Below are 23,451 nucleotides of genomic sequence, written 5' to 3'. Positions count from 1 at the left end.
AGTGACGTCACGTGTCTTCTTCCTGAGTTATTTGGGCTTATTTTGTATTCCACGCTACACAAACCCACAAAGAAGAGACTAGACCGCAGAAACGGTGGCGAATCACTTTAGAAACAATAAATATTGGGTTAAAGTTGCAGGAAAGTTGCGGTGTTTTGGGCAAAGTTGCAAAAAGTTTGCTTGATTTTGCGTTAATAGTTGCGATCGCAACATCTGACTTGTTCTGATCAGAGACGAAACCTACCGCTGATGAAGATGGCGAGGGGAGCTGTGGTCAGAGGAATAACTAAAGGAGAACCGGCGAACAGCGAGTAGATGACGCCACCGATGCTCTGACCGATGATCGTCTTCCGGACATCTGGGAAAGGAGGACAGAAGATCCAGGATAAATATTCTTTTTACAGGACCTGCCTCTCATGGAGACAGGAGATAATTTACATTAAAACATTTTATACTTTGTGTATTATTCAAATCTCATAGTTGCTTTAAGATACCGATGCTGACATAATGAGAAGAAGAAAACAAGGATGAAGATAACTCTAAGTTAGAGAAAAGTGTTTTTGTGTCTCGTACCGATCTCACCACGGGTGCTCTCATCATTGAGAGAGCCGAAAGCGATGGCGGGGAGGAGGATGGCGATGTAGAGGAAGATGGCCGTGGTCATGTACTTCAGCAGGGTTTTATTACTGCCAACTATACCTGAGGGGAGACAAACAAACGCAGCAGTCAGATGCAGCTCGTAATGAAGCGGAGGAGGCTCAGCACTGTAATTTAAAAACGACAGAAGCATTAGCGGAAGTCATCGCTTAGATCCCACAATAAGGACCATCCAGCGCAGATGGCTTACAGAACCGAGCGCCCCGTCAAACAGGAGTCTCAATCCATCACAGTTTCCCAAATGATGGATTAAAACATTTTAATTGGGCTTTAATGCGATCGGAGTGATTTTAGTCCTGTGACCTTCATCAGACGATTATTATCTTACAGCTCAACCAGCATCTGCACAGAAAGAAGCTGAAGAGTTTTAATTTACAGCTCCAGGTCAGGCTGGGCCTTTATAGCTTTGGTCACTTCGTACCCGACTTTTTGGGTACAAAAAACCCAACTCTGCCCGCTTCGTACCCACGTTTATCAGTTTCATACCATGTTGATGATTTAATCTAAACTTTTAAAATGAATTATATGCAGGTTTAAACCAGGACTTTAATCATTTTTTAATAATATTATTATTTATTATTATTGGTGTTTTTAGGCTTGGCCAACCCCAAACATTTTCTAAATAACTCAGTGAAGTTTTATTAAAATCAGGCTTTAAATTGATATTTTTTAAACTGTAAAACTCTGTAAGGCTTCCTGAACGGCCTCAGTTTATTCTGACTGGACTGACGAGCTAACGGCTAGTCTGAGAACAGCTGTTAGCTTGTTGGTCCAGTCAGACGAGCTAATGGCTAGTCTGAAAACAGCCAAAACCCAATTTTTTTGACATTTTAAAACACCTCCAAGCCTAAATATAGTGATTCATGCAAATATTTTTTTAAATTTATACACTGCTGCCAAATTTGCATCGTTTCCTTTTTCACATGAAAGTCTTTGGTTATTTGTTGGCGCGAACAGTGGCGGCAGCAGCTAGCAGTAGCATTTCCCATACAGCCTGGGGTTACTTATTGCAGGAATTTCATATTTTTGCCAAAGTAATCGTTTAATTTTGCAGTTAGATTTGTTTTAGATGGCATAAGGCCACTTTGGTCTTGACCTGGCTCGGACTAGCCATTAGCTCATCAATCTGGTCAGAATGAAACTTTTTCTCCAAACTGAGAAATTCTGCAACAGCTAAAATATTAGTTTTTCATAACTTTTTCCACAGAACGCCCTGTTTAAAGGACAGTTTGAACCTTTTGAAGCCCGCAAAATTTACACGAGCAGGCCAGGTTGTGCTTCGTCTGCACTTCGTACAAGCAGCATCTGCTTCGGTACGTCTGTGGTTCGTATGTGTAGATGGTGCCTCTGCACGTATAAGTGCATGGGTGCAAAGTGATTTTGTGCCCAATTAATACAAAAACATCAACCGCCGGGTACAAAATGGAGGCACAATTTAACCAGAATCTTAGATGATAAAGTCATCTGCTAAGAATAAACAGTGTCAGATTAAAAAAAGTGTTGTTTTTTTTACAAAAGAAGCCCTCCTAAATGTCTTGTTACAAGTGTGCATATATTTGACTGGAGGCAGAAGTCCCTGGTTGTAGATAAAGTTGATGACTCAGTAAAACCAGTGGCTGTGATGTACAGAGCAACGCTGGTGGTTGATGACTCGAGACACGACAATAAACCTGGACGTGAAGAAACACGAGGGAGCAGAGAGGCCCTGGACGGTCGTTTTAGCATCAGATGTAAGCGCGGCGAAGGGTGAGAGATGAACGAGGAGCTGCCAGCGGCATATTAACGAAGATGATTCACTTTCAGGACGAGCCCAGGTTCAGCCTACCATCTGTGAAGTCAGAAGGGTAGAAAGGCAGTCTGCGGCACAAGTCCTCATAAATCCCCCGGCCGGCTCTGAAGAAGTCTTTACACTGTGGACAGAAAGGACACGTTTCCTCAAGGATAACAGTCGTGACCACTCGTTCAAGGGTTTTATCTTTTTCCTTTAAAAAAAAAAAAAAGACTCAAATTTAAGAAACTTCACAAGTTTTAAACATGAGCAGCTTGTAAAACCATTAAAGACTTTGGGAAATTAAAGTGTCTCATGAGGAAACCCCCAGGAAAGGAAGTCCCGTCTAATGCAAAGGATGAGTTTATTAGAATTACCAGCCTCAGTAATGACTAATTAACAGCACCTCGGATTACAGCCTACACCCTTTAAGTACTGGAAGAACAGCTCAATGCAGACTGAGGGAATTCAAGTGAAACAAGGAAAACAAAGGGACAAAAGGACAACCACCGCGGGTCACGAAGGACAACGGTGCGCAGGGTTAGAGGACGGGGGTGTGGGGGAGCTGGGGACCAAACCAAAATACCCCAGTTTGAGAAGCAAGGATCAAGAGGAAGACCTTGGGTTTCTGCAGCACCTGTCCTGTCGACCATCGCTGTCCGGGGCGTCCTCTTCCACCGCCTGGGTAACTTGTCTCTTGGTCCTCCGTCTGATGATGGATTGCCTCTTCAATCCGGGTCGTCCCGCTGCAATGTGGACCAGTTGAGCCTCCAGATGTCCCTGTCTGCGTCCATCCTGAGGTCCTGGCGTCCTCTTCTGAAGGCCGGAGGAGGTTTGACCATGAGTCCAGCTTGGAGCAGTCATGGTGGACGAACCAGGCTCTACAGACTGAACTATCCATTGTCTGGGTTCAGGAGGGAAATCCAGACCTCCCTCTTCCCATTGAGACTCTGCAGCTCCTCCTGGGGGATCCAAAGGTGTTCCCAGACCAGCAAGGAAAGCTAATCTCTCCAGTGAAGTCTGGGTCGGCCCCGGGGTCTCCTCCTAGCGCCGGGTACACCTCCAGAAGGAGACCAGTCAACCATTCCCTTCCTGCAGCTGAGGCCTGAACCGTCGACCCGTCCTCTGCTCCATCCTACCAAGACTCCACCAGACAAACAGGGATTTTCCAAAGTTTTGATTTGTTTTTTTTATTATTTTGCTAATTCAGTTTCTCTATTTGTTGGTGATGTTTAAAAAAATGCGAGGTCATTAAAAGTCTGAGAGCGCATCATCCTCTGCTGCTCTCCGCTGTGGACAATGACTCACTTAGAGACACAATTGTCCATTTGATGACTCAGCTAAGACACAAAATGAGTCTTAAATAAAATATCTGAATGTATTTTTAGCATCGTCAGGAGGAAAACAGCGAATAGAGAGCCATGTGAATTAAGAAGATACCGGGCGAGGAACAAATCGTCTTGATTGGGTTTCGGTTAAAAATCCAACGTTTGGTTTCCTCACTGAACAAGAATTTATACAAGAGGGTTGAGGGAACAAAGGGAAACCTTCTGGGAGAATCGCTTGTGCCTCATTTGTCTTCTTAAAATGTTTGGGCAGCTTTTTGCACAACAAAGTAATTTGCTTCACCGTAAACAAGAAAACAAACATCAGCGGCGGCGTTTTATGGAGCCACAGACGCTAATAAATCCCCATACATCATGGAGTTATTTAAGACCATGAGAGAGTGTGTGTGTGTGTGTGTGTGTGTGTGTACAAGGCTGATTACCGGGTTTTGGCTCAGGTTTGAGAAACAAAAGTCTCAGAGAGGAATTACTGTCCACCTGTTTACTTTTCAGTCTGAGAGGCAACAGAAACCAGCGGGAAGGAAGTGGTTTGAGTTTCATGTTCGTTATCGCCCAAAGCTGTTCAAGGCTGCCATCAGGTCATGTGTTTGTCTGTTAGCATGAACCACTGTGTGTGTGTGCGTGCGTGTGTGTGTGTGCGTGCGTGTATGTGTGTGTGTGGGGGGTTTAACGGTGTGAACGCTGACTCAGCTGAACTCCTACATTTATAGCTAACTAACAACAAGCGAATCAGAATCCGTCAGCAAAATCCAAAACACAAAAACCCTCACACAACAATCCTGAAAATGTGTGTGTACAGCTGGAGCACAGACAAGGTTTTCAAAAAGGGGTCACCTGTGACTTTGACCTTTGACCCCGTGACCTTGAAATCATTAGGGATCATCTCTGACACATGATGTGTCCAGCTGGGTAGTTGGACATTTTTATGCTACACGGTTGCAGAGTTGGAGCATGGTCAAGGTTTTCACAAAGGGGTTCCATGTGGCCTTGACCTTTGACCTGGTTAGCTTGAAATCATTAGGGATCATCCCTGACACATGATGTGTCCAGCTGGGAAGTTGGATATTCCTATGCCACGAGGTTGCAGAGTTAGAGCGTGGTCAAGGCTTTCACAAATGGGTCCCATGTGACCTTGACTTCAGACCTGGGTATCTTGAAATCAATAGGGATCATCCTTGACCTATGAGGTATCTAGCTAAGCAGTTTGATGTTTCTATGTTAAAAGGTTCTCGATTTAGAGCTGACAGACAGCCCCCCAACACAACACAGATGAATGAAATCAGGTAAAATCGCTGAGTCATGTTTTCCCCGCTGCACAACCACAACACATGAAATCCGTTTCCCACCTTGAGAGGTTTGTGACTCCGAGGAACCGTCTCCTTCTTCCCCAGAACGACCGGCTGCTGGTTGGCTGCTGTGAGCTGGTGTCTCTGGAAGACCAGAGCCTCTTTGAACTCCTCCTGCGTCTTCGTCTCCAGGAGCTTCTGTCTGAAGGAGATGTCGGAGAAGAGCGTGCCGAACGTCCTGCCCAGCTCCATCGCCGTCTTGGTGCTCTTCTACGAAGGAAGTCAGACATGCGAACATTTAATCAGCAGACGCTCGATAAACTGGCAGACGTGGGTCCTCTGGTGGGCAATCATGTAACTGCCTGTGCGTTTGTTTGCATCTCATGAACCAGAGGACGGTTTACAGTCAGCTCGAATCAAGATGGCTGCCACAACCAATCAAACACCAAACAATATCTAAACTTTATTTGATTTCACAGAAGTTCAGCTAAAACTCGGGGTGGTAGTAGCTGAGAGTCATCCGCAGCACATCCAGAACCCTGTCCCTGACCTGTGCGATGCGTTCCTTGGCCTTCATGATGCTGTTTGGTCCCTGAGGTTCTGTAACAAACGTCGGCTCCTCACAGCTGGACTCGTGATCGTTTTAGTGATTGGTTAACGCTGTAAGCATCTGTTGGGGATGACTCTCAGCTACTACCACACCACGTTTTAGCTCGGTGTCTGTAAAACTTGTGTTTGGTAAAGACTGTTAGCTGTGACGGCCATCTTGAATCGATTTGGCTCCAAAAGGTCATGGGTTTCAGGTGAACATCCAGACGACGGGGTTCTCATGTGACCCGTCTTGGAGAAGACTCAGCTACTACCACTCCAACTTTCACCTCAGTGTCTGTAACGCTGATATTGTTGCTTAGCTGTGGCGGCCATCTTGAATTGAGGTGGCTCCAAAAAGGTAATGATTTGAAGACGAACATCCGGTGATTCCTGTCTGAGAGTCTCATTAAAATCCATCCAGTGGTTCATGAGATATTTTACTAACAGACGGACCTTTCGGAGTCCTGGCAGCGTCTCAGCCTCGGCCCGGTCCTGATGGTACCAACAGAACCGGGCTCGGCGCGCAGCAAACAGAACAGCTGACGCCTTTAAGCTTCCCGACAGTCGGAACCAGAAACCCACAACCTCACTTCCTGTCCGGAGGTTCAGGCGACACGCTGAACCTCAGCACTCGGATCAGAACCCGTCACACCTCTGCAGCCTGAACTGCTCTGAGAGTTTGGACCAGCGAGCCGAGCGGGCCGCTGCTGCACAGTGCACTGGGCCGCGGTAACCTTGAGGCCGCAGGTTCAAGCCCAGGCTGCGTCAGGAATCTGCCACACGTTTGACGCGAGTCTGCTCGCCGTGGCGCCGACCGGAAGAAGGAAGCAGCCGAGCGAACAACCGTTTCAGGCCGTGCACGTTATTCCCCGTCGGCCTGAGACGCCGTCTTTCTGCCGCGCTCCTTCCACCTCGGAATCTGACCCGGGAACGTGTCCAAAAAAACCCCCAAACTGCTCACGGCCGGTTTGTTTGCTTCTCATGCATTCAAACAGCGCGGCGACACGTTCGGCTGATTTAATGAGCCGAGCAAGAGGACGCCAAAATGCAAACTGGAGCGGCGAAAAGGCGAAATGCTCTCTGCCCGTTTGCTCCTGTTGGTTCATTAAAATGAACAGAAAAACAATAATCAGTGATATGAACATCATATAAACTTTACGTCACGGCGTTCTGAGCTCGGAGGATCAGTTAGAGATGACTCTCAGCTACGACCACAGCAATGACAGATTCATCCACGGCAGGTAAGACGCTAACTACTCCGATTTTTCAGCCATTAAGAAGAGTTTCCATCAGCGATGAGCTCTTAGTTTACCTTCATAAATAAAACTGTATAAACAAGGTTGTGTCTGTGAAGCGCGTCAGTCTGAATACAGAAAATAAATCCTTGAACGTCTTTAAATGGATGGAGATGAAGATGCAGCCTTTGATTTCCTATAACCATCATCATCATCATCATCATCAGGCTCCTTAAAAGGCTGCAGAATAACTGAGGGGTAATAATCCAGTTCTGCAGGAGAACACTCAGGATCCAAAATAAACCCGAGGCAGAAACTGCAACACACACACACACACGCACACACACAGACCTACAGGAAGCAGGCGACACACAGAAGTTTTATCAGCCTGAACAATCCACCGTGTCCTCCATCATCTCTACCTGCTTGTTTTTATTTTTACATAAATGATGGGATGTTCAGCTGCTGTTCCCCGCCTGCAGTCGAACCTCCACCTGCGTTCAGGTAACCTTTCCAAAAGGCTCGGAGGAACGGAGCGACCTGAGAACGACCCGAGCAGGACGGCTGGAAGCAGCAGACAACAACGAGACAAACTGGGACGTCTGAAGACATAAATACAGCTGCTTTATCTCCTGTTTAACTCAGCTTTGAATCAAGCTGCTTGTTTCTGTCAGCAAAATATCTCAGGGACCAGTGGACACTGGATGAACAACCGGATTCAAGATGGTCAAACACAAAGATAGCTGAGAGTCATCCGCAGCACAGACTCTGATGTGTGGAAGTGAGTGGGCGACGTGCATTCCTTCAACTTTGTTCGTGTTTCATTAAACTCTGATTGAAAAGGAAAGATTCTGACTGAAACATTAAAACATTTTGAGGTCAAACGGTGGAATATCTGGTCCCAGTTCCAGGGACGAGGGGGACAGTTTGACGGACAGTTCCGGGGACGAGGGGGACAGTTTGACGGACAGTTACCATCTTGGACGGAGCCAGGATCAGGATGACGTAACGGACCTCACAGCAGTTCTCCCCCCAGTTCTGAGGACGCTCCAGGCGAGAGATGCAGACGTGGCGCCGCTGGAGGTGCTTCACGTTGCACCTGGAGAGGAAGAGGAGGAGAAAGATGAGAAGAAGGTGAAGGAGGAGGAGGAGGAGGGGAGGAGGAGAAGAAGGTGAAGAAGGAGGAGGAGAAGAAGGAGGAGGAAAAGGTGAAGAAGGAAGAGAAGAAGAAAAAGGAGGAGGACAAGGTGAAGGAGAAGAAGGAGAAGAAGGTGAAGGAGGATGAGGTGGAGGGGGAGGAGGAGGAAGTGAAGAGGAGAAGGAGAAGGAGGCTGTTTTTCTAAAACCATGACGCCTCAGGAGCAGCAGCCTTCGTTTCCACAGATTAAACTCTGAGGAAACGAACACAAACCTGCAGGAAGCACAGAGACTTCAAAATAAAAGCCTTCCTTAAGGGAATGCATATCACCCGCCACCTGTCACCTCATGTCTGTTGAGACATTTTATGAACAATAAATAAATGAAAGCTGGCAGCAGTGAAAGCAGAAACACAAACTTATCTTTATTTGCCTAAATTTAACACTTTTTATTTATTTTATTAAATTATGACCTTTAATGACGTGAGGCTGATTCTCATTTATTCAACTTCTACAGATAAAAACAAATTATGCTCATTTTGGATTAAAAGATAAACTTTTACAACAAAAATCTGTTTAATTTGGAGCCTAATTACTCTCCTGAGTCTCTGTTAGTAAAATATCTCATGAACCACTGGACAGATTCTAATGAAACTTTCAGGAAATTCAAGATGGCCGCCACAGCCAGCTGACCGGCGGGTGATAAGCATTCAGAGATTCTTACAGAACGCAGAGCCAGGACTGCTGGTACTGGACGCCGGTGGCTGTGGCCGTCACGCCCTGGATCGTCTCCGACAGCAGGTGGACTGGAGGTCAAAGGTCAAACACAAGTTAGTGGACACCCTCCCCGATTCAAACGCACTTTTATTCTTAATGTGATGAAGGAGATGTTGGGTTTCCTTTCTGTATGGAGCTCTCTGCTGCCAGCTCGTTAAACATGTCGACGAGCTTAACGAGCTTTCCATCACGACCGGCTAATGAGCGCGGCCACCGTCCGCCCGGCGCTCGTGTTCACCGGTTTAAAAATAAATAAATAAATAAAAAGGCGTTTCATTAAGCCGGCATGTTTACGGAGCAGGAATCATTAAACTAAACGCTTCCTAATAACAGGAAGCTCCGTGACGACTTCGTTGTTTTGAGGGATATTTTTCAGCAGCTGCAGAAACCCCGAGAAGACTCAGCTTTCTTTGTCTTGTGACGACCTCTTTAGCTCATCGGGGGGGGGGGATCATTTCCATATCGTTCTGATTTCTTTCTTTCTTTCTGTGTCTTTGTCCTTCTCTCCATCACTCTTCCTTTCTCTTCCTCTGCCATGCCGTCTCATCAATAAAGTATCCTCCATTCATGCCAGAAAATGATGGGCGTCACCATGACAACAGTATCACAGGGCTCACGGAGACAGAGAGAGAGAGAGAGAGAGGGGAGGAAAATAAAAAATAAAAAAAGGAGGTTTGGGGAGAGACGAGAAAGAAAGGAGGGGAGCATAAAAAAACAGGCAGGGAGGAAACAAAACATGACAATCAGAAATAAATAAAGAGCGAGATGAGACGAGACGAGGAGTCGGAAACAGGAGGAGGACGGGAGGGAAATGGAAAATTGGGGAGACGGACAAGGACTCAATTCAATTAATAGCAATAAGCTTGACGGCCAAGTCCAAATCAAAAGCCATCCAATTTCTTACTGACGTCAGGGACGAGCTGGGGGGACGGAGGGGACGAGGGAGGACTGAAGATTAAAACGAAACAGGAAACTGTGCGTTGCAAGGTCACCTGGCTAACAACGCACCTGGGTTCAGTTCTTTAACTGCGGCGACACAAACCTTCAGAGCTTCCTGTTCGGAAATCAGAACCTCAAGATCCAATATGGCTGCCTCGCGCACAGAGCACCCTCCAGCCACCATCAGCGCCGTGTCTGAGCGCAAGGAATGCTGGGAAATTCAGCTCCCCTCAGAGGCAGGAAGTCGGACGTTAAACCAAACTAAAAACATTCCCGAAGGAATCCGTTAGCGTGCCGACGCAAAAATTCCCAAAATTTCAACAGAAATTTGAGATAATTAAAGAAAAAAAAAGATGTTTGAACTGCATAAGAAGTAAGAGAGACGTTAAAGCTGCCGCCAGCGGTTCACCGCGGTCTCCACGGTAACCAGGCGCCTTAGTCTCTCACTCCCCGACTGCCGGGTTAACGAGAGGCAGACTGAAAAGTGAGCCTCAAAGCATCGGTCCTGAGCCGCGAGTTTTGACGAGAATATTTCAAACTGAAATAAGAGAATCTGTGGAAGTTTGACGGAGCGCACGCCGGATTCTGTCGGGATTCGATGGAAAACCATCAGTCCTACAGCGATGAGAGACACGCTGGGTGAAAGAACCCAAAAACACCAACGATTTGATGTAGAAAACTTGTAGAGTCGAGGGAGAAAGAAGAGCTCGTTTGTAAACGACTAAACAGTCCAGCACTTAACTGTCGGCTGATCGTTCTGCAGAAAAATACATAAAAATCATCCAACTTTAAACTGGGATTGTGTAAAAACTGCTGCAGATATTAAAACACCAGTTCAGGCGAGTAAAGTCCAGCTTTCTGTGAGCCGTTCGAACCCTGAACGATGTTTCTGCGACCAGGAGTCCCAGCTCCACCGACGCTGATCGAGCAGCTCGTGACAGGTTTTATTGTTTCCTTTCACTCCTAGAGTTTAAGGAGCGGACTCTATAAAACGGGAGGAGATTCCAGCTCCTCCAAATGTTGCATTTCAAAGTGCAGTGACATTAACCTGCACCCCGGCCGAAAAAGGGACAGAAATCTGCTGTAAATTCACCTTTATTTGCTCACAACCGCATGTAAAGGTCACCTGCTGATGTCAATATTTACTAAGAATTGTGGTTTCTTGTTCTTTGGGTCACATCCACAGTATGGATGCCAAAAAGTGATCAAGTGAGATTAATTAAGATGTGTTCGTTTGATTATTTGTCATTTAAATAAAGATTTCCACGCGGTTTCATCAGCTTTGCAAACAGTGCTGTTTTCACACACAGATAAGATAAAAAACCGCCTCGCTGACACGCAGCATATCAAATGTGACAAACTTCAATGGGAACGATGAATTAATGGGAGGAAGGCGGTACAGGCCCTCTTTGATCTCTCTGGATTCTTTAAACGAGTTCGCTTCTATTTCTGCAAATCACACGAGACAGACGGCCACAAATAAATAAGATATGAAATAACAAACATGCAAATAATTCAGCCTCTCAGGCACAGAGACCCTTCCATTGTCCCTGCAAACATCTGCAATAAAAGCTCTGAATCCTTAAAGATTGACTGCAGCCTGAGCCGTCGTCGGAGCTGCTGGTAAACACGTGCACGCGCTCATCAGCGCATAAAAGGGAGATGATTGGTTCTCCAGCGAGTGTTGGAGGAGGTGATTAAAACTCGAGGGGGGGGGAGCTCCATACAGAAGAGGCAGATGGACGTGAGGATGGCGATGGACGGACAACCAGGACCGGATCAACCTGGAGAACGTTACTGTTTACAACAGGCTTTACTCCTCAACATTCATTCACATTGGATGCTTCTCATTGTTACAAAATGTACGAAAGGTTTTTGGACCCAGTAAAACACTGAATGTGCTCCATCTGCAGCTACAACATAATCCCTGAGGTGTTCTTTGCTGGTCGATGTTTATATTTAAATGTACGACTGAACTCGTTAATTTGTCGTTAAAAATTAAATCTTTTATTTGTGTTGGAATGTGGAGGAACCCTGTGAAGAAAAGAGGTCTAATCTTTTACTTGGAGGTCAGAGGTCAGACACACCAAGTCAGTCAAATGGTTTTTATAAAGTAAAGCAACAGTGGGGGAAATAATAAAATAAATTATATTAAATCTAAATAATGATATAGAAATAATATAATTTAATAAATATAATAAGTAGAAATACATATTACAGTGTGGTATGTATCCAGTACTAACTTGATAAGTAGCATGTTACTGGACATGGTACTGGGTACGTACTGGACATGGTACTGGGTACGTACTGGACATGGTACTGGGTACGTACTGGACATGGTACTGGGTACATACCGGGCAAGTTACTGGACATGGTACTGGGTACGTATCAGGCATAGATCGGATACATACTGGACACTGCACCCACTATTACTAGGTATATTACCAGGTATGTAACAGAAACATTAGCAGGTACACATCGGGCACATTACTGGGTACGTTCTGTGCAAGTATCGGTTAGTACTTCGTACATTATCAGGTAAGTAACATATATGTATCAGGTACTACAGGGTACTTATCAGCATGTGTTTGTCCTTCGTACTTACTGGACAATAACATAACATACAAACAATAAAAAAATATTTTTTTATTGTTTTTATTTTGTTTATATCATAATATAAATTTATATTGTCTCTTAATGGTAAAACATACTACAGCCCTGTACTTATCAGATATGTACCTGGTTGAAATATATCACACAATAATATAAATATAATAATAAAACTAATAAAACAACAATTATGTCCCCCACTGTAAACTTTAATTATATATTCTAAATATTTTCTGTCTGATAAAAAATCCAAACTTGGATCCTGACCGGATGAAACAACTGAGCCGTTATTGGTGGACGCTGTAAATCCGTCACCCTGAGGCCGATCTGTGAAGTTTCGCTGGTGTCTGCAGTCATTTGATGACTCAATAAATTAACTCAGTCCTGAGCGTCCGCAGGAACACAAACGGCACGCTAATGGTGATTGGTGGAGGAGTGAGGCACTGATTACAGCCTCACGGGGGCTGTCGCTGACATTTCCATCCAATTAGCACGGCTTACCGTCATCAAAGAAAACGAAACTTTGAGACTTGTCTGCATGTGGAGAGAAACCAAGAGGAGAGTCAGTTCAGGCACCTTTTTATGATCAACAGGCAGAAAGAAAATCCTGTTGAAATACACACACACTTTCTGGTTAACAGGCCAGCGCATAAATATCTCTGCCAAACAGAAGCTTCATTTCCTGCCCTCCTTTACCTCATGCATATTAAATACCCTTTTCCAAAGAAAATCCCTCAATGTCTCATCTGTGTTAGGCAGAGGGAGATTTTATCTTTATTACTGTCCACAGGCTTTTACCAAAAATTGGATTTTATCTCTGATAACAGTTATTCGTTCGGCCGGTCCAAAGAAACTCGAGGACAAAAACAAAAAAAAATGACATGTTATTTTTTTTCTATAATCAAGACACAATGAAGACCGACTGCCGCCTGGTCTGAAACACAGAACAGAAGCGGAACATGTTGTTCGTCTCGTATCCGTGGTCGGGTCTAGGTCCAGGAGGGAAACCCAGACCTGCGTCTCTGCAGCTGGGGGATCCCGAGGCGTTCCCAGACCAGAGAGGTCTGGATCTCCCCCCAGAGAGACATCCTAATCCACAAGTGTCAAACTCAAGGCCAGATCCAGATCTGGCCCCGCGGTTTGGGACAGATCGAGTCTCTGTCGCTTCTCATGTTGCTTTAAAATAACTGAGCCCATTCAGTGAAGTCCTCTTGTTACTTTAAAGCCAAGAAAACAAACGCCTCTTTTACACCGGCTCTAATTCAGAAGTCTGGCTTTTTCTGAATTTTCTTCTCGTTTCAAAGTTAAATGTTAGCAGCTGTACAGTCGTGTTGTTGATGAAGCTTTTTAACCATTTCAATGGAAAAATATTAATTTAAAAGCTGATAATAGAGAGTAAGACATCAGGAGTGAATGGCAAAGATGAATTAATTTTTCAATAAAGTTTGTTTGTTCTAAATTCTATAAAATATGTAACTATGACTGATTCGACGCGTTACATTACATCTAAAACTATAAACATAGATCGAGATTGTCTCCTGGCTAGGACAAAGTTTGACCCCCCAGGCCTGATCAGATCCCTGGACCAGCTCAGTTGGCTCCTTTCGATGAGGAGGAGCAGTGGCTCGGCTCCGAGCTCGGCTCATTCCAGGATCACGATTAAAGCCTCACGACCACAGGTGAGGGGTTGGAACGTGGACGGATCAGTAAATCAAGACAGAGGTGGTTTCATGGCGGCAGCAGCCACCTTTAATCTCTAAGACTCCTCAACCATCAAGGAGGTTACTGGAAGGCTGTTGGAGCTCCACCCCCTGCAGGTGACAGGTAAGTTGTATATTCAGTCCCTCCAGGATTTTGCGGGCATTTTTTGTGATTGTTGCGGCTAAAATGCCTGATTTTACGGGGCATTTTCCTAAAAGTTGCGTTTTTTTTTTTTTACTAAAATCAATAAACAACCATAACTTTTCATATATAAACCAAAAATCCTTCCTATTTTTGTAAGATTATTCACAACAAACATTGACATTCTCAAAAGGTGCTTTATTTGAGAACTTTGATAGCTTCTAAACTGACATTCATGAGCATTTCTGGATCGTCCCTGGTCTGCAGCTCTCCTCACATGTTTTGCAGACACAAAGTGTTTGTCGATGCGTTTATNCACAGACTGGGACAAGTGGCTGCCCTATATGCTTTTTGCATATAGAGAGGTTCCACAAGCATCAACTGGATTCTCTCCATTCGAGTTGCTGTATGGGCGACAGGTGAGGGGACCGTTGGATCTTCTTAAAGAACAATGGGAGAGCCAAAGTCCATCGGGTGAGCATGTGGTGTCCTATGTGATAAAAATGAGAGAGAAACTGGAGCAAATGGCTGTGTTGGCACATCAACACATGAAGGCAGCTCAAACTAAACAGAAAACCTGGTATGATAAAAATGCCAGGGAGAGGAGCTTACATCCTGGACAGCAAGTGTTGTTGTTGCTCCCCACTAGTGACAATAAGCTTCTTGCTAAATGGCAGGGCCCGTATGAGGTCACACGACGTGTCGGGAAGCTTAGTTATGAACTGTATATGCCTGAAAGGAAGAAGAAACATCAAACCTTCCATGTTAATCTTCTGAAACAATACCACAGGTCACCACCACAGTTTGCTATGTCATCTGCTTCGCAGTCATCTCAACAGGATCCATTGCAGAGTGAGGAGCATGCAGAGACTGTTTTGCCCCACCTCTTTGTGCGTGTGGTGGATGATGAAGAGGAAGATGAGCTATTTTTTCCAGCCTGTAGCTCTGTACCGGTTTCAATTTCTCTCTCTCATCTCCAGCATTCCCAGCAGCAGGACATAAAGCCCCTTTTGGATCCAGAGCTGTTTCAGGAAAAACCTGGGTTCACAAGCCTGATACAGCACAAGGTTCACCTCAGAGATGACGCTGCGCCTCGCAGGAAGTTCTACAGGGTTCCAGAACGTCTTGTCCCACAACTCAAGAATGAGATGCAGTTCATGTTGGAGCTGGGGATCATTGAGCCCTCTGTGAGTGAATGGTGCAGTCCAGTAGTGCTAGTACCAAAAAAGGATGGCACTTTAAGATTTTGTATTGATTTTAGATACCTCAATAGTGTCTCTAAGTTTGACCCCTATCCAATGCCTCGCATTGATGAACTTTTGGAGAGAGTGGGGAGGTGTAATTTTATTACCACACTTGACCTCAGCAAGGGCTACTGGCAACTGGCCCTGGCATCAGAGGCGAAAGAGTTGACTGCTTTTAAAACACCTTTTGGGGTTTTCCAGTTCAAGGTGATGCCCTTTGGCCTACAGGGGGCACCAGCGACGTTTCAGCGCCTCATGGACCAGGTGCTGATGGAGGCATCTGACTTTGCTGCAGCATACCTGGATGATGTGGTGATTTTCAGCCAGACGTGGGAGGAGCATGTTAATCATCTGCAGCATGTTTTACAGCTCATCAGTTCTGCGGGGCTCACAATTAACCCTCACAAGTGTAAGTTGGCTCAGAGGCAGGTAGAGTACCTAGGTTATGTAGTGGGACATGGACAAGTTAGACCTCAAGTAGGGAAAGTAGAAGCTATTCACACGTACCCAGTTCCTACAACTAAAAGGAAGGTCCGTGCTTTTGTTGGCTTAGTGGGGTGGTACAGTAAGTTCATTCCCCATTTTGCAGAGAGGGCTGCTGTTCTTACAGATTTAACAAAAGTCTCTGCGTCAAATAAAGTCAAGTGGACTGAGAAATGTGATAAAGCTTTTAAGGACCTGAAGTCTGCAATCTCCAGTGACTCTGTTCTCTACAGTCCAGACTTTGATGTCCCGTTTATACTGCAAACTGATGCCTCTGGAGTAGGCCTTGGTGGAGTGTTGATGCAGGACATTGATGGTGAGAGACATCCTATTGTTTTTCTCAGCAGGAAACTTCAGGACAGAGAGACCAGGTATTCCACAGTTGAAAAAGAATGCCTCGCAGTTAAGTGGGCTGTGGAATCACTACGGTACTATTTGTTGGGGCGCCATTTTACCCTTGAAACAGATCATAGGGCGCTGAAATGGTTGCACCAAATGAAAGACTCTAATATGCGTATCGCAAGATGGTATCTGTCATTGCAGCCTTTTGATTTTACAGTGCAATATCGGTCAGGGAAGTCTAACCTTGTTGCTGACTGTCTGTCTAGAATGTATGAGGATTGAACAACTGTTGTCCTGGGTGAAGGGGGGAGGAAATGTGATGGAGACCAGGGGCTCCATCCCCATTAATTTATAGAATAGATATTTTTTGTTTCATTTCTTTATTTCAGTTTGAGTTGTGTTAATTGGGGTTTACCTTCCTGGTGTGTCTCCTGGGGAAGGGTGGAGCATACCATTTGAGCAGGAAGGATAATGCTCTAAAGTTATGTTAAGTTTGATTTATGTTAAGTTTGATTTAAGTTCTTGATTGAATTTAGGATTAGTTGTTTTAGGTTGCATGTATGTAAATATTTATTTGTACCCTTTATTTTGTGTTGAGTTGTAAATAATTTGTTGTTGTTTTGTCACCCCTTCACCTGGTGTGGGTGGAGGAGGCCAGGAGCTAAAGCCAGCTGCTGTGCTTGGCAGTGGGAGATGGGTGTCGGTGAGTTGGTGAACTGCAGCCCCAATAAAGAATACTTCACCAAATCCTGTTGGTTGCCTCACCTCCTTTGAATGTAGTGCCGCCCGTGGAGGGTGACAGGGCTTATTTTGTATTCCACGCTACACAAACCCACAAAGAAGAGACTAGACCGCAGAAACGGTGGCGAATCACTTTAGAAACAATAAATATTGGGTTAAAATTGTGGGAAAGTTGCGATTTCGCGGGGTTTGCTTGATTTTGCGTCAATAGTTGCGATCGCAACATTGCAACATCCTGGAGGGTCTGAATATTACCAGATTCCTGCTGAAACCTCAAACCAAACCTTTGCCACCCTAAAAATAATTCAAAATAAACATCTCTGAATCTGCTGCTGCCCTCATTTAGGTTTAAACATTAGATGTTAGAGAATTCTCCTACTTTCATTCAGTTTTAATAAGTTTAAATAAAAGCAGAAGTAATATTATTCACATATTGCATCATCTGCAACTCTGGTCATTATTTCTGTGAACCAATAAAACAGCTCATTGGGCTCCAAAACCAAACCATTCTGCTCAAGTTGGAGCTAATTATCGCTCCGGTTTTTCATGTTTTTTCTTTCATGTAATTCTGCCTCCTTCTCACAGCCCGTCCTAATCTCCCCCTCCTCTTTATCTCACAGCTGTATATTACGCCTCAGATGAACCGGCAGTAATATCCCTCTGTGCAAGAATGAGCGCAGATATGACAAAAATTAATACCTCAACAGATATGTCCCGTTGATAACGTGCTCGAGTGTAATAAGAGCAGAGGAGTCTTTGTTCCTCCCTTCGGCGCGTCGCTGCAAATTTAAACTGGAAGTCTGCAATCTACCAGAACCAGGAACGCTTCGGAGACAGATTTCTTTGACTGAAAGTAAAATTCAACAAACGTGACGCAGCCTGAAAGGACAGGAGTCAGTAGATCTGACCCTGACCGTCACAGCTGCAGACACCAGCACATCTGGATTATACCTTCTTAATCCGTGTATGCTTCGTTCTTTGGTTTTTTCGTTTCAAAATAAAATTGCAAAAATAAAACAAAAATGTGTTTTTTTGTTTTTATCGTTTTTAAAACGAAATTAGAAAAACGGCAATTGCAAAAAATAAAAAAAGAGGTACATTTTTTCTTTTAAACTGCAATGGTTAAACCAAAGACAAGCTTTTATTTTGTTGCTAATTCAACGGGACCTTATGGCGGAACTGGAAATGAATTAACAACAAAATAAAAGCTCGTCTTTGGTTTAAAAAACCCAAAACGTACCTCTTTTTTATATTTTGCAATTGCCGTTTTTCTAATTTCGTTTTAAAAACGAAAAAAAAAAAAAAAATCACATGCTTGTTTTGTTTTTGCAATTTTATTTTGAAATGAAAAAAACAAAGAAAGAAACCATACACGGATTTTTCTCCTCATGTTCTGATTCTGATTAAACTTTTCATTGATTCTCCTAAAAGCGAAACCAAACCAGGACTGCCGCCATCTTCCTCCCCTGATGACCGGCCCTAAATCTACTCCGTCCCGTTGCAGCAGGACGTCACGTGAACCAGAGCTCTGCAGGAACTGAGATCCTTGGTCTCTTATTTTGAAAAACCACCACAGACAGATAAATCATGTTAAAGGCCGCGTTGTTTCCAACCGCTTAAAAATCTTTAACTTTCATTTTTTCTCTGTTTATATAAACGTTCTCACTTTGATATCTTCCCTTTCCAGAAGTGACCTGGGGGACAGAAACAGGCTGAAGTGTCTCAGATAAGCCTTTCACCTGATTTTCCATGTTTGTTTCTCTCTTCAGGTGTTTGGAAAGGTGAGTGTTTAACAAAAACCAACCCCAGAGGATGGAGCAGTTTACAGGTCAGATCAGATCTCCTCTCCTTCTACGCCACCGTGAGGAGGACAGGAGTGCGTCTGGATTTCAACCAAACAGACCTGGACCATCAACCTTCTCCTGCAGGTCTGAGTCCATCCAAGGACCAGACATTCAGCTGGAAGGGACATTCAGGAGACGAGGCTGAAGCTTCAGCCATCCTCAGGACTTGCATTAAACAGCGGAAAGCTCCCTTTAAATGGTCAGATTGCTCCATCCTTATCAGCTTTATAATTATTCTGGGTTTTTATGACAGACTCATTAGAGTTAGCTTCCATCTTCTCCCAGCAGTAATTACTTAACAGTTTATCTGATAATCATTTCCTTGATCCATCAATTTTATCACCCTTTTTCCCACGAAGGTACGAGAAATGTTCATTCCTAACTCCTCCCTTTACCTGTGAATAATGTCAATAAAGTGAAGTTGTCCTTCAAGTATCTTTATGTAAAATTAAGCATCAGAACCTTAACATGCATGAACCGAGCTAAAGCTAACATCCGAGCTAACGTGTCTTATAATAAAACTTTCATTTCCGCCGTCACAGACGCACGTCCACGAGCTCCTTGCTTACCGTTGACCTCCTGAGCGCCTGCGTCGGTGAAAAGCATGCTCATCACCTCCTCGAAGTTGCAGCTGGGCTCGCAGACGTGGCTGTCCTGGCCCACGTGGTGCAGCATCCTCTTCAGAACGTCGTCCAGGGAGGCGGCCGTCTCGTCCAGCAGTATGCTCGCCCTCGCCAGGAAGCCGTCCAGGTCCCTGTGCGCCCGGACCTCCTCCTCGAAGTTCATCAGCTTCACATACTGTGGGCAACATGCAGGCGTTGGACACGAGAATAAAGTCTGTGCAGCTGCAGCCATGAAGAGTTTCATACGAAACAAACCGGATTATCTGGTACGACTGGATTTTATCTTCATCAGATTACAGCGAGGAGAAGACGAAAGTCCACCATCTTTCAGTTCTGGGGTTTTAGGACGACTGATCGGGTCTTTACCAGGTTCTAAAGTTAACCCAATCTGACCTCAAAAACACTCAACAGATTCCACCGAGTCGTTATTTATTCAACATCCAGCAGAACCAGAACCTCCTCCAGCAGCAGAACTCTCAGTGGGTTCCTGGTTGTGGCCCACTCTTCTTTACATTGTTTCTGCTCAGCTCTCTGAGGTTCTGGTTCTGGTTCGTTCTGCTGTGTTTGGGATCATTGTCCTGTTTGTCACATCTAACTCCAGAATCAGCCCAAACCATCAGCCCTCCACCACCGTGCTGACAGCTGCAGTGCATTCTGGGTAAACATCTGTCCTCTGGTCTGGTTCTGCTCCAGAAGTCTTCTGGTTCCTTCTTAGACGGCAGAGGCTTTAACCTTTGACCTTTAACCTGCTGACTGGGGCCTGTAGAGGCTGACATGGAGCTCATTGCACAGTCTGACCTTCAGGGTGAATCTGCTGTGAACATCAGCAGCTTTCTCTCTGTAGAACGATGGACTCCAGATGACCTTTGACCCTTCCCAGATTGATTCTCTGAGGTCATTGCTGATGTCTTTCCGCCCTGGCGTCGTGAAGCTGTGAGGCTAGTTTTTCACTCTGTTTTAACATTTTCTTTAATAATTAACAACTCGGTGGAATCTGGAGTTTCTCTTCACTTGAGGTCAGATTTGACAAAGTTTAAACTTTTAGATTTCCTCACATTTGATCCCAAATTTCAACTAGTAATTTTCTGTTTTTAAAAAATAAAACAAAATGAAATTATTTGCACTAAAACTTTTAGTGGAAGGAGTCCATTCATCGATCTAATAAAACATAAGTAAGGATTGTTTTAGACAGAAATCAAACCTAAATTTAGAGATGGGGTTTAAGGGGTTTAATGATGCCAGGAATTGATCTTTAAAGGAAATTTATCTGAAACCAGACAAAACAAACAAACAAACTGATATTTTCCTGGTTTTCTGCAGTTAATCAGTGGCTCCTAATTGTATTGAAATTAATTTATTCAACAACATTTCAGAGTTCCTCTGATTTCAGAGCGCCCAGCACAATACGGAGGATGTTCTCCACTGTTCCGAGGTTTATCCAGACAGAAGGAACAAAAAGTCAAACGTTGTTTGATTAAAAGCTCCGACACTCGGCCAGAATCATTGATTGTGTGGTGACAGGAACTGTAAAGAAAAGTGGATTTCCAGCTGTTCTTTTTGGACTAAAACAAGCGACACGAAGGAAGCCAAACGTCTGCTGGTTCTGGAGTTATTTCTGAATCCAAAACAAGCAGGAAGTCGAGTGTTTGAGAGGTTCAAAATACGACGAATTCAAACATTTCATGTTAATAATTTTGTTATCGAAGGTAACACCAGGATTGGTTTGATTTTGCTGACATTTATGCAAACACCTGGTGAAGCTGTGGTCCAAACAGGAAGTGGAAACTGGTGAGATTCCAACCCTAAAGGTGCAGAAATAACGTCTTTAAATCTCAGGTTAAACTAAAAGTTCAGCCTCGATCCTGGAGTTGATTTCTTTAAACGTTTTTTATTTGTTCCTGAACGCATCATCTTTCTGCTCTTTAATCCAACATGTCTGCTGCGGAAACAGACGGCGAGCTCAGAGCGACAGAACTTCAGTACAGAAGTCGGGGATTAGCCGGCATGTCGCTGGCAGGAACACGACTCGGAGAACCGAAATGACTCAGAACTTTTCAGTTCGTAAGGAAACCGGCAGCAGGTCCGTTTCACAGCAGAACTAAAACAATCGCACGGATTTCAGGGATGATCAAATGATTTAAGGACGAGGATGTTCGGTTCTTCTGGCAATAAAGATGAAAACTGAGAGGAAGTGGAACCACGAGTGTTCGTTTACGTGTAAAAGAAACAACAGATGACCATCACATGCGGAGAAACACAATTTACCAAGACGAGTTTCCTGCCAAAAAACATGAAACCTGTTGCATATTTCTTGAGTGAAGACATGAACGAAAATGTAAAATGTGAAACAGGACTAGTTAACGGGACCAAAAGACAAAATAAAAGAAAGAAGAAACCCAAACTGAACACCAGAAACACAAATCCTGACAAAATGCCTTGAAAACACGTTTAAAATGTGGATTTGGAAGCATAAACATAAACTTTACATGTGGAAATTAACGTGAAACACGTGGAAAATTAGGATTTCATCTTAAAACACGAGCAAATGAACACGTGAAACATGGTGTAATGTGTAATCACGCGCTTTTCCACATGTGAGCACATGTGGAAATCGTGTTTTTATTCTAAATTCTCAGCTTACCCTTCTTGACGTGTTCAGTAACACACAGCCGGAGTCGTCAGCATCTGAGGGACAAAACAGAAACAAATGTTTGTTTTTGATGTCATTACGTCACGTTTTCAGCCGGCGTCGCTGCAGGACCTTCGGCTGAAAGGTCGGCGGTTCGATCCCGGCTTCTCCCGCCGCATGCTGAAATGTCCGCCGACTTTCAGCGGCAAATTTTTTTTATTGTTTTTTTATGAAAAATGCTCGAGAAAAACCTGAAGAAGTTCGAAGTCGATTCAAGATGGCTGCCACAGCTTTATCGACCATAAGTCGGCCATGTTTACAGACACCGAGCTGAAACTTGGCGTGGTAGTAGCTGAGACTGACCCTCATCACATACTCTGAGCTCAGGTTGCTGTTGTCTGTTAGCGAAATATCTCCTGAGCCAGAGGAAGGATTTTAATGAAACTTTCTGGATGCTCACCTCTTTTCAGGTCAACACTTTCCAAGATGGCTGCCACAGCTAACTCAAACATGGCTGAGTTTCACAGACAGTGAGATGATGATGATGAGACAAATGATTCTAACAGGAAGCTCATCTGGCGTCCCCCATGTCTTTAATTTCATGTTCATTCATTCATCCATTCACGTCTGTGAAGGGATTACTGATGAGGAGGAGACGGAGACTTAAAAGCCGACTCGAGCCGCGGGGTTCAGCTTTCTGTTGAATCAAATCTGCAGAGAATAATGTCTCATATTTGCATTTAAAAAGCGTCTCAGACAAACCGCACGTTTAAAGACGACGCCTTGAACTCGACTGTTTGCCACGCGACCTCTCCTCGTGACGAGGGGCGTCTCTGAACGAGCGGACGGACGGCAAGGAGGCGTCTGATAAAAGTACAAAGGTTTAGATTTCCCCCCGTGCAGAGAACAAAACGAGGACGGGGAATCTGGTTTTCAGCATCCTTCAGTCCCTCGCCGAGCCTGCTGAGTCTCATTAAAACAAGCCGCCGCCGCCGTTACATAATTACTGTCATTTACTGCGGGGAGGAAGTTATCGGGTTACCACGGGCTTTCCTCCTCTGTGGAAATCAATCAGCAAGGAGGAGAGCAGGAGACCCGCTCCAGCAAAGCCGGAGGGTTTTCTGATATCAATAAACCCGAGAACAGCAGACACCTCGCCATCTTCGCTCGGCGGGCAGAGGAGGGAACGAGCCCGAACCCCGTCTTTCCTCATCAAAGCCGCCAGGAGATAATCAGGAATTCATCCAAGATGACCTCATCCCGAATCTGCTGGTGTAGATTCTCAGTCATCCAGGCCATGGTAAATTCAAAAAAAGTTAAAAAACAAAAACAACTGGACTTCTATTCTGTAGCTGAAG

The 23,451-nt window shown here is 44.6% G+C and overlaps 1 protein-coding gene across 5 annotated transcripts in view; it reads right to left on the bottom strand.

Annotated features, from left to right (window-relative positions):
• slc4a11 (solute carrier family 4 member 11) overlaps positions 1–23,451 on the bottom strand; it is a 64,080-nt gene that overhangs the window by 13,199 nt on the left and 27,430 nt on the right. For all 5 annotated transcript variants that reach the window (XM_037977753.1, XM_037977755.1, XM_025010962.2 and 2 more), the window contains 8 exons: positions 22,106–22,149; positions 19,411–19,639; positions 8,744–8,825; positions 7,859–7,982; positions 5,118–5,327; positions 2,483–2,567; positions 574–699; positions 245–358 (listed from right to left, as the gene is read on the bottom strand). In XM_037977753.1, the coding sequence (XP_037833681.1) occupies positions 245–358; positions 574–699; positions 2,483–2,567; positions 5,118–5,327; positions 7,859–7,982; positions 8,744–8,825; positions 19,411–19,639; positions 22,106–22,149 (1,014 nt within the window). The remainder of the gene's footprint in view (positions 1–244; positions 359–573; positions 700–2,482; positions 2,568–5,117; positions 5,328–7,858; positions 7,983–8,743; positions 8,826–19,410; positions 19,640–22,105; positions 22,150–23,451) is intronic.

This window comes from Kryptolebias marmoratus, linkage group LG10 (genome assembly GCF_001649575.2).
Source record: "Kryptolebias marmoratus isolate JLee-2015 linkage group LG10, ASM164957v2, whole genome shotgun sequence".
NCBI lineage: Eukaryota > Metazoa > Chordata > Actinopteri > Cyprinodontiformes > Rivulidae > Kryptolebias > Kryptolebias marmoratus.
The sequence above is the reverse complement of the archived record's forward strand: the minus strand, read 5'-3'. Positions and strand labels throughout refer to the sequence as shown.